General features: G+C 52.7%; 1 protein-coding gene and 1 long non-coding RNA gene across 14 annotated transcripts in view; one reads left to right on the top strand and one right to left on the bottom strand.

Moving 5' to 3' along the window:
• LHPP (phospholysine phosphohistidine inorganic pyrophosphate phosphatase) overlaps positions 1–21,570 on the bottom strand; it is a 128,424-nt gene extending 106,854 nt beyond the window's left edge. For 8 of the 13 annotated variants that reach the window (XR_015155500.1, XM_086378317.1, XM_086378318.1 and 5 more), the window contains exons 1-3: positions 21,427–21,570; positions 4,671–4,858; positions 3,007–3,160 (exon numbers count right to left, since the gene is read on the bottom strand). Coding sequence is in view for 12 of the 13 variants with exons in the window: in XM_086378317.1 (XP_086234443.1) it covers positions 3,007–3,160; positions 4,671–4,858; positions 21,427–21,551 (467 nt within the window). In the remaining variant the exon portion in view is untranslated. The remainder of the gene's footprint in view (positions 1–3,006; positions 3,161–4,670; positions 4,859–21,426) is intronic. The other 5 variants (XM_086378325.1, XM_086378327.1, XM_086378324.1 and 2 more) reach the window with 2 other exon arrangements.
• Positions 3,877–9,106, top strand: LOC147344499 (uncharacterized). The gene is made up of 4 exons (XR_015155515.1): positions 3,877–4,154; positions 4,364–5,757; positions 6,166–6,534; positions 6,698–9,106. It is a non-coding gene; the product is annotated as an uncharacterized LOC147344499 (long non-coding RNA).
• Positions 21,571–26,709: the final 5,139 nt, after the last annotated feature.

Genomic DNA, 26,709 nt, shown 5'->3' with positions numbered 1-26,709 from the left:
ATCTTCCTCAACCTATGACAGGGTTATGTTCTGATAAACGCATCACAAGCTGAAAATATCGTTAAGTCAAAAATGCATTTTTAAAAAAAATGCATTTAATAAGCCCAGCCTACTTTAAATGTGCTCAGAACACTGATATTAGCCTATAGTTGGGCAGAATCATCTGACACAAAGTCTATTTTATAATAAAGCACTGAATATCTCATGTAATTTATTACTGAAAGTGAAACTCAGAATGGTGGTCTGGGTACAGAATGTTCGTACACATATTAGCTGTTGACCCCCGTGATCATGTGGCTGCCCGGGAGCGGCCAGTGCCCAGCATCTGCCTGCATCACAAGAGAGGACTGCACTGCATGTGGGAAAGGATCAGAATTCAAAATTAGAAGTCGTTTTTCTGAACATGCATAGCTTTCATACCATAACCAAATCGAAAAGTTATCATTTGAACCACTGCTAAGTCAAGAACTGTCTGTATATACATCACCACACCCAGTTGGTTCTGTTTCTCTGGAGACCACTGACTAACACAGGATACAATTTTTTGCATGATAAACACACTGGAATATTTGCAGCAAGACAAAGGTCCGTCTAGGCAAAGCTATGTTCTTTCCAGTAGTCATGTATGGATGTGAGTGTTGGACCATAAAGAAGACTGAGCGCCGAAGAATTGATGCTTTCGAACTGTGGTGTTAGAGAAGACTCTTGGGAGTCCCTTGGATTGTAAGGAGATCCAACCAGTCCATCCTAAAGGAGATCAGTCCTGAATATTCATTGGAAGCACTAATGCTGAAGCTGAAGCTCTAATACTTTGGCCACCTGATGCGAAGAACTGACTCATTGGAAAAGACCCTGATGCTGAGAAAGACTGAAGACAGGAGGAGAAGGGGACAACAGAGGACGAGATGGTTAGATGGCATCACCGACTCGATGGACATGAGTTTGAGCAAAACTCTGGGAGATAATGAAGGACAAGGAAGCCTGGTATGCTGCAGTCCGTGGGTTGCAAAGAGCTGGACAGGACTTAGCAACTGAACAACAGCAACAAGAGAAACGTATCTTCTCTTTCTTTACATCTCTTTCACTTGCCTATTTTAAAAGAAGCACAGCCATGAAGAAGTATTTCTCTACTGTACAAGATGTACAATATTTCTCTTGGTACAAGATGAACGTCAGCCGACCCTGAAGACTGGAGATGGGCAGGAGGTCGCGGTGGGGTCTCCGCAGCACCAGAGCTGAGGGGCCAGTGGCTCCACCAAGTGGCAGCGCATTCGGGAATGTGGGGCGAGTACCCTCAGATCTTCTGATGTTTCAAGAGAATCCAGAAATCCAGTTATCTTACGTAAAGTCTTCCAATTTTTAAAACGACCTCAAAAAAGCTTAAGATCTTGTGTGGACCCAAAACCTGCTCAGGCTCTGGGAGCGCTCCTGGCCACCCCTGTGCTGACCGATGGGGTGACCGTGGCCTACCTCACCTCCATGTGCCTTTATACACCCATCTGCACAATGGCAATGACGCTGCCCACAGCTCACAGTGTCGGGGTCAGAACTAAACACAGTGAACTACACAGAGGGCTTAGCAATGGCCAGCAGCCGGATAAAAAGGCCCCCTCATGTCTACTGGAATAGCCAGCCCTGTTCAGCAGGCAGAGGTAGGAAGTCCCCAGTCACCAGCAGCACCTAAGCTGGGAAAGGCTACTCCAGAGACGGCCACAGAATTCCTGCCCTGCGCGTAACGCTGGGGTCGGGTTCCACAGCACCCTGTGACTCTAAAACCCTAGTGCTGCTTCCACGGGGGACAGAAGAAACCTGCATCGCTTTCTGGAAAGCAACTTGGCAACGCACACCAAGAACCTCAAAAGACACACCTCACCCGAAATGCCAGAAAGAGGCTGATCACGGCCTTACTCAGGGAGAAAATCAGAAACAACCTACAACTACAGGAGAGCCTGTAAAAAAATTTAACAGGAATAACCTCGCTGCAGAGACGTCTACTTCTCACATGGAAGTGTTAGTCACTGAGTTATGTCTGCCTCTTTGCGACCCCGTGGACTGTAGCCCTCCAGGCTCCTCTGTCCACAGGATTCTCCAGGCAAGAGTACTGGAGTGGACTGCCATTCCCTCCTCCAGGGGATCTTCCCAACCCAGGGACTGAACCTGGGGCTCCCGCATTGCAGGCGGATTCTTTACCCCCTGAGCCACGAAGGAAGCCCTATTGTATGCAAAGTGGTTCACAAAATATTCGGTGAACCACTAAAACCTCGAGGCAGAACTAGGTTGAGTTAGATACTGACGCTGTGAACACACCACGCGTAATGATTTCTGCACAGAAAACTGCTGGGAAGGACACACACAAAAATGCTGACTGCTGTTCTCTCCTGAAGTGGGACAGAAAATGCTCTTTTCCTCTTTCCACTCATCTGTATTCAACAGTTTTTCTTCAATGAAGATGTGTTGTTCTTGGTGATAAAAGAAGTTAAGAGAAATAATCAACACAGTGTTTTGAAAGAGATGGTGAGGCCCAGGCTGCAGACTCGGATAAACATGTTGGTGACAAAATTAGAAGCTGACAGGCTGCTCCGAGACCAGAGATGTGGGGCCCAGACAAGCGCCCAGAGGCCCTCAAGCCTATTTTCACTGCTCGGGCGTCCGTCTCCTTGGCACAACCCATCAGCGCTGTGCTGTGTCCTGTGACAATGACGGAAACTCGGGACGGCCACCCTGATCTTCAGGGGTCTCCTCTGCAGTGACCTGCCCCTGGCTACTCCCAGCCTTGTGGTCACGGGGAAGCCTAACCAACCAGCTGAAGACCAGGTCTCTGCTCAAAAATTATCAAAAGACAGAGATGACAAAATGATGGGGAAAAAGCAAGAAAAGGAGAGGGAAGGAAGAAGGAGCCACACTGCGTCCACCCCTTCCCAGCTTCTCTGCTGATTCCTTAAGTCAGAGAGACCCACGGAGCATCGCCCAGAGTGGCCAGAAACGACTCCCCTCCAGCCGACTTACCCTTTTCCCAGTGAGAAGAGCACAGGGTTTTCCAGCTCCATGAGCACCTGGAAAGCTTTATTCATGTTTTGATAAGAAAAGCCTTCTCCGGCGTCTGCAATTACGACACAGTTTGGGTTGGACGTGTCGATCTGATCAAATTCCGAGCGGACTCCTGAAAAGAGGGAGAGAGAAGGGTTCGATGCCTGGGTCGGGAAGATCCCCTGGTGGGGGGAATAGCAATCCACTCCAGTGTTCTTGCCTGGGAAATCCCACGGACAGAGGAGCCTAGCAGGCTACAGTCCATGGGGTCGCAAAGAGTTGGACACAACTGAACGACTTAGGAATAACCACCACCACCAAAGTCTGCAAGTGACTATGAGATGCATCAGAAAGATAAAGGTGGATAGTTGGATGGAGGGATGGGGAGATGTCTAATGAAGAAAACATGGCGAAATGTCATTGGTAAAGTCAAGGTGAAGGGCAAACAAATATTCCAAATAAAATTATTTCAGCTTTGCTGTCTATTTGAAAATCCTCATAACAAAAAGTTGAGGAGGGGGAGGTGGAATTCATCGACAATAAAACCTGAAAACGATTCAAGGTCTTGAAAAGACAGGGACACATATGCAAAACACAGATGCAAGAGTACAGGTGACGAAGGGTGCCTGGCTTCCCCCACAGCTTCTCGAGCTCCAACATCTGCCTGTTGGACTCACTGATGAACGATGTCTTCAAGGGGAACGCTGAGTTTCCCTCTCATCTCTGGTAGGTCCACCCGGACCCCTCCCTCTGCCCCTGCCCCGGGGAGGGGAGGTTTTTCTCTCTTAAATCTTTCTGTTACTTTAAGGACCTGTTCTAAAGACACTGGCAAGGATCCCAGATCACAGAGGAAGCATTTCGAGAAAAACAGTTTCCAAAGTCTGGGCATGTCGCCCTCAACTGGCGCCAGAGCTGTGGACTCGGCCTCCAGACCTTCAGGAGCTCTCTCCATTTCTGGGAGTCCCCTACCCCTGTCCAGGGGTAGAAAAGCGTGCTTGCCTCTGCCGCAGGTTTGTAAATAACAACGCCAAGCGCAGAGGAAGGAAGCAGGAAGACAACGACAGAAAAGTGTCCTGAATTCTGAAGCATGTACTGTCTCTTCTTTTTAAATATTCAGAAGGTGCCAGGTAATACTGTTCTTTCTTCTTCATTTCAGCAAAACTCCCAGCTGAGGGTCAAAGGGACTCTGTCCTTCCTTCAGACTGATGTTAGCAAGTAAACCTGTGCCATTAGCCAGCGCGTGGGGCTGGTTTTTACAAATACGGTTCCGAAACCTACAGACCTAACTTTGCATCTGTTCTATTTGTCTGTCTGTCTCTCTCTCTCTCACACACAGACACAGACCCCAGAGGCTAAAATCTTGCCCCCCTTGACAATTTCCTGCCACCTTGCTCCATCCTGGATCACAGAAAACAGACTCAGGGTTTTCCTGCCTCCAAGGAGCCATATGGACCCTGCCTCTGACCACCACCCACCACCACCCCGACCCCTGGGCCCAGGATGATGCCAGGATGGATGGGGCCAGGGTCCCAGCATCAAGGCCCACAGGTCTAACAAGGGCCAGGTGCTCCCTCTGTGTCCTCCCCAGCCCCCAGCTGGAAAGGGGGCGCCTTCACCCCCGCAGGGGCCCAAGGGGGGCCTACCATCGTGGACAAGCAGGTGTGGCCGCAGGCCTCGCTGCTTCAGGATCAGGCAGGCGGCGGGGGCTGGGGCGGTCACCTCGCCCTCGGAGACGTCAAAGCCCAGCCGTCGCAGCAGCCCCACCAGGTCCGCCCGCGACTTCTGCGACTCATTGGTGCAAAATCTCACCTTCAGCCGGGACCGTTTCAGCCTGCAGAGGGGAGACAGGCCGGGGAGGGGGCTGTCAGCAGGCAGCCCGGCCGCCCGGGGAGGGGCGTGGATGGGTGCTTCTTCTCCAGGGGAACAGTCCAGAGCAAGCCGGGTCTCCACGGGCCCCTGAACTGGGCCTCGACAGCCTCACCGGACCCTGGGGTTTCTGAGCTGGAGAAGACCCTTCTCATCCTCGCTGAGCTCGGCACACCTGAGACCCCGAGTTCCCACATGACCTCTGCTTCTGCCTGGCTCACGGGCATGCCCTTCCACCCGGGACACACCGCCTCTTCACTCGTGCTAATCCGCCCGCCTCCCGGGACCCACTCAACACCTCCCCGCACCTCACCGCACCACGCCGCTCAGCCTGGTGGAGGTCCCCTCTGAGCATCCCAGCCACCCCTCCGGGCCCTCCCACCACAGTGAGCATCTCCACTGAGCACCTGAGCTGACCCCTGAGTATCCACATTTCTCCAAAACGCAAAGGCCGGGGACCACGCCTGAAGTGTGCTGTCTCGCCGCTGTCACTGAAGACAGGTCGGCCAGACGGAGGCATCGGGTGCACGGGCAAGCTAACGGGACAGGAGCCGGGGATGCCCGCGGCGTCAGCAGCTCCGACAGCCTGTCCGGGCTCACGGGAGGCCCTGCAGCCCCACTGCACCCAGGCAGGCTCTGTGAAGGCCAAGTCACAAAAGCCGATGCCCAGAGAGAAGCCAGGGAAATAACACTGAACCCTTCTGCCAACAGCGACTGAGCACCTGCTGACTGGCACACGGACACGCCGCAGTGCCCACAGGCGGGCTCTCTGACCCCGGACCCTCAGTCGGTGCGTAAGGTGGGAGACCGCACAGAGGAGGGGCGCTGGGATCAGGACGAGAGGTGACGGGAAGGACCAAAGAGGTGAGGAGACAGGACGGCCAGGCAGCGTGGGCAGGACAGGAGGCCTCCCCGGGGAGGAGACAGCTCTGGAGCTGAGACTGGAAGGGAAGCAAGGAGACAAAGGAACAGGGACCCCCAGAAGGAAGGGGGGCCCTGCAATAGCAAGGGGGCCAGCGGGCCGGCTACCTGGCCTGGTCCGGAGCACACAGGGCCCTCCCTGGATGCACTCCGGGCCATGGCGTGGGAGGGCCATGGAAGTCACCAGGCTGCAAGTCAGGAGGTTCGAGAAACCCTAGGGAAAATGTGAAGGGTCTGTCCAACGTCACCTTCTGCGACCATCTGGGTGACGCTGCCCACTCTGTCTCTAGGCTGCTTTTCTTTCTGACACTAACCCGTATCTCCAATCATCTCATGTCTGCACTTGTTCAGCGTCTCTCTCCCAGACTCGCATGCTCCATGAGGTCAGGAACGAGGTCTGACGGCGGGGCCCACGGCAGGCCCCTGACAAGCGTTTGCTGAGTGACTGAGTGATGGCAAGTCCAGATGACAGCTGGTGAGAGGCACCCTGCCTTAGGACCACGCCTGCTACTTCCCCTGAGGGGGCCCCGAGCCTGCACCCCCTTCACTGCACCCCACTCGGTGGTGAAGACACGCACTCCCACGTGACGGTGAGCCTCCAGACCCCCCAGGCGCCGCAGCCGACAGGTGAGACCTAGGAAGAAACGTCAGGCCCTACTGACAACAGGGCGAACAAACGCAGACGGAGAGGCTGACAATGTCGTGCAACCAGCAGCCCAGGTGATTCAGTCCTTTCTCAGTATTTGTCTTTCCTAATCAGGGGGTTATGAATTATCAATTACGCTTAGTGGTTAATTGCCCTTCATAAAGACAGCTTTTGTATTTTTAAATTAGGCAGTTAATATATTGTAACTAATAGCATCACCTTGTATATTATGGACAGATCTTCCACGGATTGGCGCTTGGGATGTGCGATCCGCACCCAAGTTAATGGAGCAGTTGAGGGAAGAAGGCAGCGGGTGCCGGGGGACTAATTATTGCTAATGGATTACGATGTGACCTTCTCAGAACAGTGAGCAATCGTGTGACGGTGAGATGACAGGACCTCGCAGCTGCTATTCCAAACACAGCTCCGATGCCCATGAAACACAGGTAAACAACAGAACTCACCGCAGACACTGTTCTCCACCGACACACAACGTACGTTTACTGGAGACACAGTGCTTTAAAATCAAAAGTACTCAAATGGAGAAAGCAACATGGAAACCTCTATACTGCTGCTGCTGCTGCTAAGTTGCTTCAGTCGTGTCCGACTCTGTGTGACCCCATAGACTACCATATGTAAAACAGATAGCCAGTGGGAATTTGCTGTATGACCCAGGGAACTCAAACTGGGGCTCTGTGACCACCTAGAGGGGTGGGGTGGGGTGGGGTGGGAGGGAGGTAGAAGAGGGAGGGGACATATGTACACCTGTGGCTGATTCATGCTGTTGTATGGCAGAAACCAACATGATATTGTAAAGTAATTATCCTCCAATTAAAAATAAAATAAAATTACTAGTTTTAGGACTGAATCAGCCCCTGGACAGCAGTGGGCAATGCTCGGGGAAGGCCCCTCACCACGGGTCTATCCATTCATGTCCCTGACCACACCCTCTTTTCGCTTTCTGGCATGAGCCCCAAGTCGTCTCTTCATTTTCCTTAATTACTAAAAGTAAAAAAAGTACTGGTTGGATGGATGCGTACATGCTCGGTCCTGTCTGACTCTTTGCAACCCTTCGGACTGTAGCCTGCCAGGCTCCTCTGTCCATGGGATTCTCCAGGAAAGAATACCAGCGTGGGTTGCCATTTTCTCCTCCAGGGGATCTTCCCGACCCAGGGATCCAACCATCATCTCCTGTGTCTTCTGCATTGTAGGTAGATTTTTTTTTTTTTTACCACTGAACCATCAAAGAAGCCCTAAAGCATTATTCATTATTATTATAAAAAATAGTAAAGGATGAATACATTACATTCAGCCTTGCCTTGGGGGTCGGTATCTGTGATCCAATGTCATCCTCACCCCTTGAGGGCAGAGCCCCCTTTGGACACCCTGTGTCCCCCACATGCACCCCCAGGGCCAGGAGCCTGGAGCACACAAGGCATTAAGCACCTGCCAAATTGAGTCTGTGAGCTATGGAGACGAGAACCAGGAGCCTGTCCCAGGGATGAGAAAACAGGAGCTCCGGGAGGCAGAGACCCGAGAAGGTCACACAGCGTGTGAGACGCTCTTGGCTCAACTGTGTACCGCCCCTCATCTCGTAGGCTGACCCCCTCGGGAGGGAAATGAAGGTTAGGATGAAAGGGCGGGGCCGGGACAGGACAGAATCACAGCCAGAGATGCCAGGGATCCCTCTGCGACCACAGAGAGGAGGCCACGTCAGGGCACAGTTGAAGGGGGCCGCCTAGCAAGCCGAGAAGAGGGCTCCCCCCAAAAAACCCACCCTAGGGCACCTCGATCTCGGACACCCAGACTTCAGGACTAGGGGCAGATAAACCTCTGTCACTGAGCCCCCCAGCTTGTGGTACTCTGTTCCGGCAGACTAAGACAATGGAGGAGCCAAAGCCTTGGAGTCTCTTAGAGGGGTCACTGCTTAATATCAGATTCAGCCTTGAACGGCCTGGAACACATGAACCCAATGTCAGGAGAGAGGGAGCCAGGAGTGGCTTCAGGGCTGTGGCAGAGCCTGCCATGGGCCTCCCAAGGGCAGCGAGCCCCAGGGACGTCAGCATTGGGCTGGGCCAGGCCTTCCCATCCCCCAACACCCTGGAACCCTGGGGACAGAGGGTGTACCGCAGGGCCCTGGCAGCCAGAGCAGGGCTCCGGCCGGACGTCCCCTCTGAGACCGCGGCCACGTTCTCAGTCCCCTGTGCCTCCCTGGACCCCTCCCGGAGTGGGTGGGGACTTGCCCCTGCTTCCCGTGGGCACACCGGCTCTTTGAACTGACCTTTACCTCCTCCCGGAGGCTGGGACAAGCTCTGAGTGACAGCGTCGCATGATGCCATTACTGAGCATCACATGAGCGGGTCCCTTGCAAATCACCTTGGACCTCACACATCTGCTAGCTGTCGGCATCTGCCAGGGGCGCTCACCCGAAAATAATGGAAACCCTCTCATTATCGCTCAGGAGCAGGTAGAGTGCTGGGACGATTACTGGACATCCTGGCTGACCTTGGCACAGCTCCACCACCTTGTGCCCTCTGGGCTCACCACAGAGGAGCTGGACAGGGGCAAGGAGGCTGCCCTGGGGAAGGCCCCTCCAAGCTCAGTCCCCACCCCGCCCCAGCCACCTCTTACCATCATCTGACCCCAAAGGCCCTCACATCACCCTGAGTCTTTGCCATCACCCTGAGTCTTTGCCATCACCCACTCCCTATGGTAAATCCTACGTATCCTTCAGAGCCTGGTTCGTTTGTCCCTTCCTCCAGGAAGGCCCCCCAGAGTTCTGTCCCCTCCCAGGCAGAGTCTGTCCCACTTGGCTTTCGCAGCTCCTGAAACACGGCAGTGCTTTTCTGTGAGAAGCACTTAAGTGATCCAAATTCTAATGGAACCAAGTCATTCTAGCACCCAGAGAACCTCGGGAGGGCTCACTGCCAATCCTGCCCATGGGGAGCACTGCTTCAGCGTCTGTTAGGGTTAGGGTTAGGGAGAGAACAGTGGACCCTCGTGAGTCCAGATGGGTAGACAGTAGGACGAGACGCAGGGCAACTCGTGCCTTCCTGCAGCCACAGGACAAATGCATATGAAAGACACTCTAATACTGAGCGGGAGGCCAGGAGGTCAAGGAGCAACCGGGAGGTGTTCCAGGGCCTGATGACTATGGGCTGTGGCACCTCCACAAGCTATTTCTTCTCCCTGGGGCTCAGTTTCTTCATCCGGAAGATGGGATGATAACAGCCTCACGTGCTGAAGCTACAGGGAGATCTTCGAGGCGCCGGCTTGGGCCTGGCCCACGGTCAAAGCTCGCTCAGTGTGTGCGGAGAACGTCGGCCAGTAAGTGGCTAGCAGACAGGCTCCCGATCTCGTTCCCTGCCCCCGCTCCCTGCCCCCACTGCCCAGAGCAGGCAGGGCCTGCCCCCACCATGCTCCAGCCGCCCCATCACCAAGCAGAGAGGCCCCCGCTGCTGGCAGGCCCTCCCGTCCGCTGCTGCTACACCTGGGCCTCCCAGGAGCAAGGGCTGGGTCCTACTGACGGGGGTGGGGTGAGGTGGGTCTGAAAGGCCAGGCTGATGGTGATGCCAAACCTTATTACCACCCCGAGGAGAGGGACCCCTCACAGGATGGTGAAGGAGAGGAGGCCTCAAGCTGGGTGGGCTCCTGAGCGGGTAGGGAAGGCTGCAGGCTGGCAGGTCGAACTTGAAGCGACAAACGAGGGTTGAGGATGGTGACATCTCCCGACCACAGAGAAAGCAGGGTCCATGTCCTTTAATTTACATGCCCCTAGGCTGGTCTTCATGGAACAACAGATTGGTTCCAATCGGGAAAGGAGTACATCCAGGCTGTATATTGTCTCCCTGCTTATTTAACTTATATGCAGAGTACATCGTGAGAAACGTTGGGCTGGATGAAGTACAAGCTGGAATCAAGATTGCCAAGAGAAATATCAATAACCTCAGATATGCAGATGACACCACCCTTATGACAGAAAGCGAAGAAGAACTAAAAGGCCTCTTGATGAAAATGAAAGAGGAGAGTGAAAAAGTTGGTTTAAAGCTCAACATTCAGAAAATGAAGATCATGGCATCCAGTCCCATCACTTCATGGCAAATAGATGGGGAAACAGTGGAAACAGTGACTGACTTTATTTTTCTGGGCTCCAAAATCACTGCAGATGGTGACTGCAGCCATGAAATTAGAAGATGCTTACTCCTTGGAAGGAAAGTTATGACCAACCTAGACACCATATTAAAAAGCAAAGACATTAATTTGTCAACAAAGGTCCTCCTAGTCAAGGCCATGGTTTTTCCAGTAGTCATGTATGGATGTGAAAGTTGGACTATAAAGAAAGCTGAGTGCCCAAGAATTGATGCTTTTGAACTGTGGTGTTGGAGAAGACTCTTGAAAGTCCCTTGGACTGCAAGGAGATCCAACCAGTCCATCCTAAAGGAGATCAGTCCTGGGTGTTCATTGGAAGGACTGATGTTGAAGCTGAAACTCCAATACTTTGGCCACCTGATGCGAAAAACTGACTCATTTGAAAAGACCCTGATGCTGGGAAAGATTGAGGGCAGGAGAAGAGGACGACAGAGGATGAAATGGTTGGATGGCATCACAGACTCGATGGACATGGGTATGGGTGGACCGGGAGCTGGTGGCGGACAGAGAGGCCTGGCGTGCTGCGGTTCATGGGGTTGCAAAGAGTCGGACACGACTGAGCGACTGAACTGAACTGAACTGGGCTGGTCTTCACAAGAACTGTGTGAGGTCCACAGGCCCACCCCGGGCTGAAGTCTCTGCCAGGGACCATCTCCACATCCAGTGGCCTGGAGCGCTGACGTGAGACAGGAGAAACACACCAGGAGGGGATGGAAGGAGGGGAGGGGAAGAGCATGTTCCCCACATTCCCGCCTCCCTGACCCACACTGCCTGCTCTGCGCCCCCACCCCGGGGGCCATAACTCAACTCTCCACCACTACCTGGTGGAGAGAAGCCCCTCTTTCCATCAAAAATGGCCACAGCTGCAGATAAATGAATCTTTGTGGTTCCGGTTTCCAAGAGAAGGAAAGGACCCCCGCAGCACCCTGGGGGGCAGTCAGTATGAACTGAAACCCGGGCAGCAGCGCCCAGTGGAGATCCTCAGAGAACAGGATTCCCGGTTGCCCAATCTCCCGGCCTCCAGATCTTTGTTACGTGGCGGGGCTCCACAGCAGCGCCAGCCACTGTCTGACGTTGAGATCTGTAGCTGCTTCCCTTTTGGAAAGCCACGGAGACGGACTGCACACATTGGGAAAATTGAAATGTGCAAAGGGCCTATTTGTTCTAAGGACTTGCTATTTTATCATAGGGTCACGTGGGAGCCCGTGCGCAGAGCAGGGGCAGTCCTGCAGCAGAGAAATACAGTCATTTAAAAAAAAAAAAAGAAAGGAAAGGAGGGAGGCGGCGGGGAGAGGGAGAAAGAGAAAGGATGAGGGAGGGAAGAAGGAAGGAAGAAGAAGGAAAAAAATAAAAATACCATCATTCTCACACACCAAGGGGCAGCCACGTTGATTCTGGGAGGAACCCGGCCCAGCTCCCCATGTGCCCAGATGAACGGGCAGGAGCTCGGTGTCAGGGAGCACCAACAGAAGGGCTTTTGCCACTTGAGAAGGGGGTCTGGCTTCCCGGCTGAGGTCTGGCAGCTGCACCGTGCACAAGCCCTGCGCCAGGCACCCCTGGGCCAGACTCCGGGGTCTGAAATCCAGCCATGAAATGGGGTAGCGCCCAGCCTCCCAGCTCTTCGGGGGGGAGGGGCACAGGGGGCCCAAGAGGAGCCCTAGCATGTGTTGACGTCACCAGGGCCCTGAACACTGGGCTGCCGGAAGCCTTTGCCAGCAGCACCAGCTGGGCCTGCTGCACCTCCCGCTTCTTTCCACCAGAGCAGACCTTCCGGCCAGCCTGCGACGGCCCACTGCGGGGTCCGGGGAGGTCCCTGCCCACTCTCCATCTGGCCCTCTGCTGGGCACAGTGTGTCGTCAAGAGTCCAGGCAAGAAACGGGAGTCCAAAGTCTGGACGGAGAGGAGAGAACACAGGCGGTGACGCACGCAGGTGGCCCTGGCTGAGGCTCAGTGTGGACCAGCCAGCCAGTGACCTCAGAGGGACGGGGAGAAGGAGGGGGACAGTCAAATAGAAACGTCGGGCAGGCCCAGAGCCAGGGTCCTTACGAAACATGCGGCACACCTTCCCCGCCCGGGGCCGCCCCCTCTGCCATCCAGTGAGTTCTCGCTCTGACTTGCCTGAGCCTCTGAGCTCTGATCAGAGAGCCACACCAAGCTCACAGCATCACTTTACTAGTTAGATAAACGAAATTTGGAATCAGATGCACAGGAATCCACAAACCAGAGGAGACTTGGAGACTGTCCAGTTTGGTGGTTCCTTTCACAGAGGGGGGGACCGAGGCCCAGAGGGACACGAGGCGCTTAAAAGACACGTTTTCAGGAGCCAAGGGATCTGTGGACCACTCCCCAGCTTTGGAAGGTCAGCTGCCAGTCAGTTCTCCCCTGATGTGGTCACTGGCTGGTCACGGGCTGGGCACTGCAGGGGACAGAGGCCGGGTATTCTTGGGGTGAGGGGGCCTCAGCCTGGGAAGCAGACACACCCACAGCACCTCCACCACCCTGTCCCTGTGTGAGACCAAGGCTTGTCACCTAACCCTCTCCGACCTCAGTTTCCACCTCTGTAAAATGGGGCACTAGCAGAAGCTACTTGACAGGACTGTTCTGAAGCACGTTGCAAATGCTCCGTGAATGACGATGGTGGTAACAAAGACAACCACACCTCCGGCAGGCCCAGGGCTGGGTGCTGGGGACATTCAGGCCCTCGAGGCAGGCAACTGGACAGGAAGCCAGATGCTCAGGGCACCTGGGACAGCAGATGGAGACAGCAGGTGAGCTGAGGCAACCGATAAGAAAGAGGGCAAAGTTCAACCAGCGAAGGCGGGGGTGTGGGGGGAACCGAGGCTGGCTGTCCTGCCAGACGTCCCCGGGACACTCAGGATGGACAGCCCCAAGGGCAGTTACAACAGCTTCCAGGAGATGAAACGGATGCACAGAAAGCCTAAGGAACTTGCTGAAGACCACATTACAGCCACAGCTTTGGGCTGGGAGTCGGACCCAGGTCCCCGCCCGCCAGAGCAAACTCCTATCTTCTTGCGGGGTGTGGCACCTGCCTCAGAAGGGGTGCTGACCCCCGCTCTCTGAGCAAGTCCCAGCCCGCCCCCGACCCTGCCTCCATTCAGGCACCGAGTGGGACTGTTCACAACCAGGAAGCACCTCTGGCTTGTGAAGATTAAAACTGTAGACATTATGCAACAAGCACTGGGCCTGGGAGGGGGTCACTGTGCACTCACCCCCCAACTGGGGGCCCCCAGCTCTGAAGTCAGCCCCTGACATCAGCAGCATGGCGACGGGGCATTCCAGACAAACGCCCCTTGTCCAAAGTCCAGGCTGACTCAGCAGAGCTGTTTCTGGCTCTGAACTCAGAACAAGCGGCCCGAAACTCTGAGGGCCTCAAGAGCCCCTCTGGCAGGCGCTGGGCCACACCTGGGGGATGGGGCGAGGGGACACAGGGAGCCACTTCTGGTTGGCTGCGTCTGTGGGGTCTGATGGAGCGAGGTGGGGGCGGAGATGACCATCAAGGAAGCCGAGCTTCAGACAAGCTCCCTGGCCCTGATCCTCGGGCATTAAGGCCTGAGGGGCGGGTCCTGACTTTCACAGGGTCACGGGGCTTGTGTGCACACTTGGAAGCAGCAGCGCGGGTCTGTGAGTCCCGGGTGGCGATTGCTTTATGAGGCTGCTCGGCCAAGGCGGGCCCTGGTTCCTTCCGCTGCCACAAAAAGGCCGAGGGGGCCCCACAGCTGTGCTTTAGTGCCCGAGACAGGATGCAGTAAATGCCCCCCTCCCTGCCTTTCACATGCAGATGCCTCTGGGGCTCCCTTTGTGCGGGGCAGCCCCCGCTGTGCCACGCCCTGCCTCTGAATGGCTCCCCTTGGGGAGCCCAACTGCCCAAGAACGGACTCCAATAAATGGCCTGCTGAGGGGACCCAGGCTGGTTACAGATGTCCCGGGACCACGCCCACCACAAGCCCGGGGCAGTAAGCGGGCCCCACCTGGCCCACCTGGTGGCTCCAGGAGGCCTGGACCGCCTGCTCTCCCATCTGGGATGCTACCGGCCCAGAGGACAGGTCCAGAGCCCGGCTTACATGTCACCGGCTCCACGTGGACGGACTCCCCAACCTCGGCTCAGTCTCTCTCCCCCTGACACTCACCTTCTGGGTGCTGTTTATGCTGCTCTCCCCATACTGGATGGTCAGCCCTGCTGGGGGCAGGGACTTCCATCTGCCCCACTCCCTGCCCCTGTCCCAGTGCCTCCGGCTGTGTTTCTAACAGGAAAGAATGTGAAAGTGAAAGTGTGGGTCGCTCAGTTGCTTCTGACTCTTTGTGACCCTATGGGCTGCCCACCAGGCTCCTCTGTCCATGGAATTCTCCAGGCAAGAATACTGGAGTGGGTAGCCTTTCCTGTCTCCAGGGGATTTTTCCCATCCCAGGGATCGAACCTGGGTTTCCTGCATTCCAGGCAGATTGTTTACCATCTGAGTCACTGGGGAAGCCTAGTATGAAGAAAAGTGAGAAATGAAAGTCGCTCAGTCGTGTCCAGCTCTTTGCGACCTCATGGACTATACAGTCCATGGAATTCTCCAGGCCAGAATACTGCAGCGGGTAGCCTTTCCCTTCTCCAGGGGATCTTCCCAACTCAGGGATCAAACCCACATCTCCTGCATTGCAGGCGGAATCTTCACCAGCTGAGCCACCAAAAGCACGTGACAAATATGTGAACAAGTGCATCTTTGATGAGAAGCCGTGAAGTACTGCAGGGAAAACTGGGGCTTGGAGTCTGGTGGACGGGGCTTCAGGGGTGCAGAGGAGGTAGTCCCGGCTCAATGACTTTTCCCATTTGTGCCAGTTTCTGAAACTCTCTGAGCCTCAGGCTCTGCTTTGAAACGGGCTGGTTGTGAAGGTAGCTTGTGCGGTCAAACATCTACCTGGGACATCGCAGGCCTCCCGTCCATCACCAGTGATGCTATTACTGTGGTCCATATTGTCTTAAAAGGACTTCCCCGGTGGCTCAGTGGTAAAGAATCTGCCTGCCAAGGCAGGAGACTCAGGTTCCATCCCATGGCAACCCACTCCCGTATTCTTGCCTGGAGAATCTCACGGACAGAGGAGCCTGGCAGGCTAAAGTCCATGGGGATGCAAAGAGTCGGACACGACTTAGCGATTAAACAACAGCAGCATCTTAAAAAGCAGAGTTGATATTCCCCATGTGCTCTGTATCCCCCAAAAGGTGGGAATTTTTTCAAAAGCTGAGGACACCTGTCACCATGGACAGCTAGGAAGAGGAGTGGCGAGTCGCCTCCCCGGCTCCAGGGTTTCCAGAACAGAAGAAGGTGCTGTTTGGGCACCCATGGCGATAGGGAGCCGTCATGGAGGCAAACACCCCCCAGGGTCCCGGGAACCCCATCATCGCTGCGGCTCTGCTCTCACCCCAGGAACTTCCTCTGAGCTCCCTGCGACTTCAAAGCCAGCCTCGCATATCAAGGAGCCCAGAGAGGGCAGGGTGTGGCTGCAAAGGAACTACAAAAAGTGATGCAAGCCCAGCGGTCTCCACCGAGGCCAGCAAGGCAGGGCCCGCCCGCCAGGAGAGCCTATTCCTGGCTCAGCCACTATGAGAGGGAAAAGTGAAAGTGAAAGTGAAAGTGAAGTCGTGTCTGACTGTAACCCTGTGGACTGTAGCCCACCAGGCTCCTCCTTCCATGGGATTCTACAGGCAAGAATACTGGAATGGGTTGCCGTTTCCTTCTCCAGGGGATCTTCCCCACCCAGGGATCGAACCCAGGTCTCCCGCATTGCAGGCAGACGCTTTAACCTCAGGGCCACCAGGGAAGCATGTCCCAAAGTCTGAGATCCCCAGGGACACTCCAGGAGCAGGCAGATTTTACTAGTGAGGGGATCCACACACACTCACCGCCAGGAGGGTCTGGACACGGGGCTCCGGCGGCACCCACAGGAGGGCGGGGGCCGCTCCCTTGGGACTGAATGTGATCAGTTGGCCATGGGAGGCCTGGGCCTGAGTGGAGGGGCCTAGTCTTTAGAGAGAAAAGGATCTTGAGCCAGAGGATACTGCGGTGTGGGGTAGGAGGGCCCCGGTTCTGTGGATGCTGGGCTGCTAAGGGGCTGGTCAGGGGAAAATCCACCCGAAGTCTATGTAACTGGGAGCATGGGGCTGAGGTGGGCGGAGGGAGAGAAGGGGGTCACATAGGTCCCTTGGGAAGGCCCTGGTGGGTGGGGAAGAGTTGTGAGGACATGGTGTGGTCTTATGCCAGGGAGCCCCAGGGTGGTTCAGATCTCTAGGCCTCCTTCTCCAGGCCCCTGGGCAGCATGATAGTCAATCACCAGAAACGATCCCACGCTCTATGGGGAAGGCACTTCTCCCCTCTCAGCTGGGATGCATTTGAGGACTATTGGTATAGCCTGCTATTATATGCCAGCTAGATTGATACAGTGTTGCTGCTACCAGAGACACTCCAGTTAGATAAATCAGTTGAATTAAAGCAGACCAAGACAAAATGAGGCTTCGCTGGTGGCTCAGACTGTAAAGCGTCTGACTGCAATGTGGGAGACCCAGGTTTGATCCCTGGGTCGAGAAGATCCCCTGAAGAAGGAAATGGCAACCCACTCCAGTACCCTTGCCTGGAAAATCCCATGGATGGAGGAGCCTGGCGGGCTACAGTCCACGGGGTCGCAAAGAGTCAGACACAACTGAACGACTTCACTTTTCCTTTCTTTTAAGACAAAAACCTCCCAGGGGCTGTCGGGGGGGACACCAGTCCACAAACCATCTGTGGTTAATGAAGCAGGGATCATCCCCCTTAGAGTCACACCCAGGGGTGTGGGCAGACTGTGGGACAGCATGTCGGGGGAGCATCACCTGGGGAGGCTGCTGGAGAGAAGACCCCCACCCTTTTCCAATACCCGTGTCTCCCTCAAAGGACTCTACGTTCAGGTCCAGCACAGAGGGTAGGAGTGGGGCGGACCTACGTTCCCATGATCCCAAGGCCATCCCAGTGGAGACCTGGTGAGCCCTGGGCCAGCCCTGGGCCGCAGTGGCTTCAGTTGACCAAGGGAGATTACAGCCGCCTCCCAGCAGCAGGGGATGGAGCGACATGGATACCCAGCACAGAGGAAGTGCTCCCTGAGGGATCCCTGGAGCCACACTGGCCCAGGAAGGGTGCACCCCAGACCAATGCTACTGACTGGAAAGCAAGGGCTCACAATCAGCCCAACCTCCTCCAAGGCCATTGCTGAAGCCACTCTGTGCTCCTCCGCAGAAGGTAGACGGACGGAACTGAGGCTCTGTCCATATCCTTGATCTCCTTTATGTCTCCGGTTTCTAGAAGCAAAAATGACCTTGCGAAGATGCCAAGGACTCACAAACCCACGTGTTTGTGAGGAACGGAGCCATGAGGACGCTCACATACACCACTTTGGGAAATGACCCGACAGCATCTTCTAGCAACGATTATAGGCCTATCTCAGGATCGGCAAGTCCACCCCTGGGTCTGTGCCCAGCAGAAACGCAACCATGCATTCACCAAAGACATGTTCTAGAATGTTTGTGGCAGCACTATTGAAAATAACTGAAAATGGGAAACTCCACCCCCCTCAGGAGAAGAGATGAGTATTTTACTTTAATGTAAAGATGCTTTTAAGTGGTCCTGATTTTAAAATAATTAAAAGCACATACAATAGGAATTCCTATATGAACATGGGAAGTGAGATTTAAATGGCACACTCCTGGGGTCTACCGTGAGCCAGGCACTGCGTCAAGAGCCGTCATGGCACCTGCCTGCACCCCACTCTGGCCCCTCTCCATCTCATCAGCACCATCTCAGCATCTCATTGGTGCTGCAGTGCAACACCAGAGCCCTTCTTCATTTCATCTTCTCCCTGGACCCCACGATATCCCATACATCCAGTGGGCCAAGGTCCCATTGGTCCTGCTCCCAAAAGGTCTCTTGAGTTCCCCTGCTTCTTATCATCTCCACCCACTAGCCCATGCCCCTTCCTGTCTCCCTGGACCACACAAGGATCTTGCAGCTGGCTGCTCCCTGTTTCCTCTGGAGCCCTGCCGTCTGCCCCACTGACAGCTATTTCTGCACTTTGCAGACAGAGATCTTCTTAAAAGAGTTGGCGGGGATAGGGGTGGGGGTAGGGAAATGTGGCATTTTTTCCAGCTTTATTGAGACAAAATTCAGAAAATACTCCTTTTTTGGTATCCTGAATAGGAAACTACATCCACATGGTCAAAAACATGTAAAAATGTTTATATACCAAGTTATACCGAGTTATAAATGTTTATATACCAAGTTAGCCAGGGAAGAGTCTTGTTCCCACACCTTCCCACAACCACCCTAGCTTTTCACACAGTGAAGTTCTTCCCTCCAGCTTCTTTATGCAAACACACCAGCAGGAATTCATGCTTGCATTCCTACCTTTTCCACCCAAAAGACAGTCAGAGCATGCACCGTCTACATGGGACGCCTACACGGCGGGGTGCTCATTTTTTATACAGCACAGAACTTCACTGATAGGCTGAGACTGCAACACTCCCCTTGTGATGGACAATTGAGACGTTTCTAGTCTTCTGCTATCTCACAAGGCACTACCACAAACGCCCTCCCACCTATGTCATTTCTCACATATGAGGCAGATGCTAACAGGTAACGCCAAATGCTTCTTCCACAAGCAATGTAAGATAAGAGTCTAGATTTTGAGGCAGAGCTAGAAAGTTCTTCTCCCACTCCCAGATTTCAAAGGGAATCTCTCCTGTTTTCATTTGGTACTTGTATAAAACTAAACTGTTAGTTGCTCAGTTGTGTCCGACTCTTTGCAACCCCATGGTCTGTAGCCTGCCAGGACCTGCCTGTAGTCTGCCAGGCAAGAATATCAGAATGGGTTGCCGTTTCCTTCTCCAGGGTATCGTCCTGACCCAGGGATTGAAGCTGGGCCCCCTGCACTGCAGGCAGATTCTTCACCATCTGAGCCACCAGGGAACCTGGTACTTATATACTTTCACTTTTTATATTTTAATTTCTTTAAAACATAAATCAGATTCCATGACACTCCTGCCTAAAATCTTCAGTGACTTTTCCCTGTATTCCTCAGGATGGAATCCAAACAGCTCTGCCCGACTCTCAAGGCCCGCTGTACCCAGGCCCCGCCACTCTCCAGTCCTCGCGCGCTCTCCAGTTCTGTGAAGGGGAACCTGCCAAGCTCTCTTCCTCAGGTTTTGAAGCCACTGTTCCCCCCAGCTGGAAGGCACTTCCTCCTTCCCTTCACCACGATGGACCCTCTAACTTTCTGGTTCTGAGACGCCAGTGGCAATTACAAAGCCCGGGGTCCAGCGGTGCCACAGCAGTCCTGGCAGTGCCCTCGGTGCACGTGACTAATGGGCAAGATGCCCTCCTACCGTCTAAGAAGACGCTCAGTGCAGTCCAACCGAATCATAATGCGGCCACAAGTAATTTAAAGTTTTCTGGTAACCACAATAACAAAGATCAAAAGAAGCAGGTGGAATTATTAAATATATTTTATTTAGCCTAACGTATTCAAATTACTATCATTTCAAACATGTAACCAATACAAAATGATATAATGAACTTTTTACATTTTTCTCAGTAAGTCTTTTTCTCACTTATATGCAAAGTATATCATGAGAAATGCTGGGCTGGATGAAGCACAAGCTGGAATCAAGATTGCCGGAAGAGATATCAATAACATCAGAAATGCAGATGATACCACACTTAACGGCAGAAAGCAAAGAAGAATTAAAGAGCCTCTTGATGAAAGTAAAAGAGGAGAGTGAAAAAGTTGGCTTAAAACTCAACATTCAGAAAACTAAGATCATGGCATCCGGTCCCATCACTTCATGGCAAATAGATGGGGAAACAGTAGAAACAGTGACAGACTTTATTTTGGGGGCTCCAAAATCACTGCAGATGCTGACTGCAGCCATGATATTAAGACACTTCCTCCTTGGAAGAAACGTTATGATCAACCTAGACATCATATTAAAAAGCAGAGACATTACTTTGCCAACAAAGGTCTGTCTAGTCAAAGCTATGGTTTTTCCAGTAGTCATGTATGGATGTGAGAGTTGGACTATAAAGAAAGCTGAGCGCCAAAGAATTGATGCTTTTGAACTGTGGTGTTGGAGAAGCCTCTTGAGAATCCCTTGGACTGCAAGGAGATCCAACCAGTCCATCCTAAAGGAAATCAGTCCTGAATATTCATTGGAAGGACTGATGCTGAAGCCGAAACTCCAGTACTTTGGCCACCTGATTGAAGAAGTGACTCATCGAAAAAGACCCTGATGCTGGGAAAGACTGAAGGCAGGAGGAGAAGGGGACGACAGAGGATGAGACGGCTGGATGGCATCACCGACTCAATGAACATGTTTGGGTAAACTCCGGGAGTTGGTGATAGATAGGGAGGCCTGGTGTGCTGCAGTCCATGGGGTCGCAAAGAGTCGGACACGACTGAGCGACTGAACTGAACACTAAGTCTTTAAATCCGCTGTGGACTACACACTTAAGCATATCCTAACTCCTCAGACTAGCCCCATTCCAAGGACTCAGCAGCAAGCAGCAAGGAGCTGCCCTGCTGGACAGTGGAGGAACTCTAACCAGCAGAGCCCCATGATCGCCCAGGTGTGCCGAACCCCTGGCGCAATCCGGTCCTGGTTCCGGGGGGCCGGCCCTCTGCTTACCCCGCGGGGCGGGGCCAGAGCAGCAGCAGGAGCCCCGCCCCGTCCCCCACCCGCCCCGGGCCGGAGGCCCTCGGGACCCCGCTGAGCGCAGCGCCCGGCGCCCACTCACCTCGCCACCGCCTCCACGGAGCCGGCGATCGCCGCGCCGCCGCCCTCACCACCGTCGTATAAGACGCCAGAGATGTCCAGCAGCACCCCGCTCACGCCCGCCAGCCGCTCGCCCCAAGCGGCCATCGCGGCCCGCCCCCGCTGCAGCTACGGCCCTCGCGTCCCAACCGGCGGCGAACGCTGCCGCCGCGGTGGCCGCGCAAGGGCTCCTGGGAAGTGTAGTCCCAATCCCCGCGGGGTGGGGCGGGGCGGGGCCGGGGCTGGAGGGCGGGGCGGGGTGGGGCGGGGCTCGAGGGGCGGGCGGGGCTGGGTGAGGGGCGGGGCTGGGGCTGGGACTGGAGGGGCGGGGCGGGGCGGGGCGAGGAACAAAGCCAGGAAGACAGGTGCGCTTTTTCCGCACTCCCCGAAATGAGAGCCTTTTGACTGGAGATCCGTGGACACAGATCAGGAAGAGCGGGAAAACAACCCGCCCTGGGAAATAGCCAACCCTCCCCTCCTACCCTGAGAATTAGAGCAAGGCCAGTTGGGACTACAAGGAGGCACCTATATAAAAGTAACAAAAATGAATGAGAACAGGGAAAGACTCTCGTTGATATTCCCACCCTCTGGCCGGACCGCAGTTCTAAAAGCAATGGCGATACTTGGATGCTTTGACCGGATAATCCTGCGCCCCTGAGAAACAGTGGTAAGGAAGTGAACCTAAAGGCATGTCTGCAGTATGAGCTGTGATGCCAAAACAAGCTGGAAGACAGGGACTAGAATTGCTCAAGAAGTAAGATGGTTGCTGAAAGAAATACTGTGCCATCAAAAAGGAAGGCTGGGTTACAACATGGAACATGCTTGTGTTATAACATTATATAAAAAGCAGAATGCAAAACTGAATGTAGGGACTTCCCTGGTGGCCCAGTGGTAAAGAATCTGCCTTGCAAGGCGTGGGACACAGGTTCGATCTCTGGTTGGGGAGCTGATTCCCACATTCTGGGGAGCAGCTAATCCCGTTTACCACGATGAGAGTTTGTGCACCCCCTCCGTGTGGAAGGATCTTTCATGACACAATGAAGATGTCACATGCTGCAACTAAGATCCAATAGAGCCAAAGTAATTAATTAATAAAAAAACACCAATGTAGACCCCTGCCTGCAAAAATAAGGATGCATAGGAATAAGGCTGAGAAGGAAATGGGAATATTGCAAGATGTTTGCCCAGTGAGATTTTTGGATGAATTTTTACATTCTATTTAATTTACATCATTTTTGTAGTAAGTTGACAGAAAAGGGGAAGAGTTTCCTTGACCACTCCTCTGACCAAGTGTTTAAACTGAAACTTGAAAGAATCTGACTTCTCTTGGCCTGAGTTAGCTTTCAGGTTTCAAAGAAGACCATATTCCGATGGCCACTTTGTTTCAGTCTCTGGAGTTACAGAGAGGATGAAGAATTCATCAGAATATTAGAACTTGGACCCAGTTCAGTGAGTCGTGCATGTCATGTTGGTAAGTTTACTGAGGAAACTGTAGCCTACTGACCTTACAGGAAAAATAGGAATATCCTTCCTGCTCTTTGGGAATTCACATTTTGATTGAGGGAAAAATGAATATGAGACCTTGGGTTTCCCTCATAGCTCAGTTGGTAAGGAATCTGCCTGCGATGTAGGAGACCCCAGTTAGATTCCTGGGGTGGGAAGATCCACTGGAGAAGGGATAGGCTACCCACTCTAGTATTCTTGGGCTTCCATTGTAACTCAGCTGGTAAAGAATCCGCCTGCAATGCAGGAGACCTGGGTTTGATCCCTTGGTTGGGAAGATCCCCTGGAGAAGGGAAAGGCTACCCACTGCCATATTCTGGCCTGGAGAATTCCATGCACTATACAGTCCATGGGATCACAGAGAGTTGGACACGACTGAGCGACTTTCACTTTCACTTTTCACTTTCATGGTTCTTAGTTGCAGACAGTGTTCACACAGGGCATTAAGGAGCTTACAGATTTCCAAGGGAACTGGGGAACCAAGCTCAAGCACTGCACAGCAGAGAGCTATGCAGCTCTGAGAAATGCCAATCACTTGGCTCTTAAGATGGCAGGGACTATGGGGAACACAGGTATACCTGTGGCGGATTCATTTCGATATTTGGCAAAACTAATACGATATTGTAAAGTTTAAAAAAAAAAAAAAAAGATGACAGGGACTGACAGTACTGCTCCCAAAGAACCAAACCTGTGCACTTTTCCCTCAGAAGATTCTCTCTTTTCATCTGTTGGCTCCATTTCACTTCCACCATGTCTGGCTTGGTGGAACCTAGTCCAACCTGCAAGGGAGTCTGGGAAATGTAGTTTTTGCCTTCCTGATTCTGGGGTACAGGAACTGAATGATCTGGATAATCTACCAGGTCCATCATGAGCCATGCATCATCCACATGTTGAACTTCAACTCTCTTGGCTCAGTGGTTCCCACGGGTACATGCATGCCTGCGTGTGTCTCCTAAGTCACTTCAGTCCTGACTCTTGGCAACCCTATGGACGGTAGCCAGCCAGGCTTCTCTGTCCATGGGATTCTTCAAGCCAAGAATTCTGGAGAGGGTTACCATGCCCTCTTCCAGGGAATCTTCCTAACCTAGGGATTGAACCCACATCTCTTACCTCTCCTGCATTGGGAGGTGGGGTCTTTAGTGCCATCTGGAAGTCCACCCCCACCCCACTCCACAGTTGCAAAAGGGTCTAAAGTATGATCTTTACCTTTGAGTTAAGACTGGGCAGAGAACAAGAGGAACACTTTTAAGGCTACTAATCAAACATGTGTCCAGCACCAGTGAGTGAGAGACACAGCCAAGAGGATGGACTCTGCAGACAGTGGAGGGCAGCAGTGGTTTCTGAGCAGTGGGGCAGCCTGAAGCATGACTGGGCTTTAGCTTCATGCCAAATGAGGAGGCAGGAAAAGGGTACCTCTGCCTGTGGGGGTGAGCCCACACATCGTTCTCCCTCTCCCACTGGCTGGGCATGACCTTGGCAAATTGCTTTCTGTATCTAAGATTATGGAGACAGAATAATGGCTCCTTGAAGATGCCCACGCCCTACTGCCCAGGACCTGTGAATGTGTTTCCTTACGTGGCAAAGGGGACTTTTTAGATGTGATTAAGCCAAAGATCTTAAAATGAGAGATTACCCTAGATCACCCACATGGGCTCGATCTAACCACAAGAGTCCTTGTAAAGGATAGAGGGAGGCAGGAAAAGAGTCAGAGAAGACATGACCACAGAAGTGGAGGTGAGAAAGAGAGATTTGAAAAAGCTGCACTGATGGGCTCGAATATGAAGGGGCCATGAGCCAAGAAATGCAGGCAGCCTCTGCCAGCTGGAAAAGGTGAAGAAAAGGAGTCTCCCCTACAGGCTCGTTTTTAAAAATATTTTATTTATATTTACCCTACTCCTACTTCTCAAATATCTGTTTTAACTTTTAATTTTAAAACTTTTTTAATACTTTAACTTTTAATCTGTTTTAACTTTTAATTTTAAAAGTTTAATTTAAAAAAGTTTTTAACTTTTTAATTAACTTTTAATATCTGTTCTTTTTTAACCAACACAATATCATGTTGGTTTCTGCTGTGTATCAGTGTGAATCAACTGTAAGTATACATATATCCCCCACCTTCTGAGCCTTCTCCCCACACCCCACCATTTCACCCCTCTAGCTCATCACAGGGCAGCAAACTGAGCTCCCTCTGTTATGCAGCAGCTCCCCACTAGCTATCTGTTTCACACATGATAATATATATATGTCAGTACTCTTAATTCGTCCCACCCTCTCCTTCCCCCAAAACACCTTGATTTTAGGACAAAACTTGCCTCTAGAACTGTAAGAGAACAAATTTGTGGTTTCTAAGCCCCTAAATTTGTGATAATTTGTTACAGCAATGATAGGAAATGAATACAGGGACCCAAGTCCCTCACCTGAAGGATGGCATGTCTGTCCAAAGCAGCAGGTCTCTAAGTGTGGGCTCAGACCTGACCCAAAAGTCCATGACCTTTCTTTGGATGTGATTTTTGTTGTTGTTCAGTCACTTAGTTGTGTCCGACTCTGCGACCCCATGGACTGCAACAGGACAGGCTTCCCTGTCCTTCACGATCTCCCAGAGTTTGCTCAAACTCTTGTCTGGGCATTGTATAAGTTAGAGTTGTTTTCACTGCATATAACAAATACCCACCTGCAGTTGCTCAAGCAGATTGAGTTGTTTTTTTCTCATAGATCAAGAAGCCAAGAGGAGGGCAGTCCTGGGCAGGTACAGCAGCTCCCAGAATCGTCAGGAAATAGGCTACTTCCATCTTTCTGCCCCACCATCCTCAGCGTACGGCTTCTTCCTCATGCTCTCAAGGTGCCTGCTGTTGCCCCAGGCATCACATCTGCATTTCAGGCAAAGGGGAAGGAAAAGGAGAAAGGGCCTGTGACAACTGAGTCTTGGCCTTTATAGCAGGAGAAAAAAGCTGCCCCAGAATCCTGACCCAATAGACTCTTGTTTATATAGTTTTGGGCCAAAGCTAGTGAAGTGGCACATTAAGCCTCCAGTGTCCAGGGAGGCATGTTTCATCCACAGAGCTTGGCCTCTTACATTTCCAATAACAAGTTTACAAATCATGTCTGAATTTCAGCTGAAATTTGAATACTTCCAATCTTCTATTGCTGAACAGATGTGTGTATAATCCTTCCATATTGGCTTGTATTAACTAGGACTCTGGTTGCCAGTGACAGAAACCGGATTTCAAATGGCTTAAGTTGAGGAATCTATTGGCTCATGTAAACGATCTAGTCATTGATGGCTTCAGGTGTGTCTGGATCCAAGACATGAAAGGAGGCATTCTGGGCTCCCTGACTCCATTTCCTGACTCTGCCCCCCTCTCTTGCTCCTTGGAAGAAAAGCTATGACCAACATAGACAGCATACTAAAAAGCAGAGACATTACTTTGCCAACAAAGGTCCGTCTAGTCAGGGCTATGGTTTTTCCAGTGGTCATGTATGGATGTGAGAGTTGGACTATAAAGAAAGCTGAGGGCCAAAGAATTGATGCTTTTGAACTGTGGTGTTGGAGAAGACTCTTGAGAATCCCTTGGACTGCAAGGAGATCCAACCAGTCCATCCTAAAGGAAATCAGTCCTGAATGTTCCTTGGAAGGACTGATGCTGAAGCTGAAACTCCAGTACTTTGGCCACCTGATGTGTAGAACTGACTTATTTGAAAAGACCCTGATGCTGGGAAAGATTGAAGGCAGGAGGAGAAGGGGATGACAGAGGGTGAGATGATT

The sequence above is a fragment of the Bos grunniens genome, chromosome 26, assembly GCF_055505025.1.
Source record: "Bos grunniens cultivar Pamir isolate PY7600 chromosome 26, Bosgru_T2T1.0, whole genome shotgun sequence".
In the NCBI taxonomy this organism is placed as follows: domain Eukaryota; kingdom Metazoa; phylum Chordata; class Mammalia; order Artiodactyla; family Bovidae; genus Bos; species Bos grunniens.
This window is presented reverse-complemented; position numbering and strand designations above follow the sequence as displayed.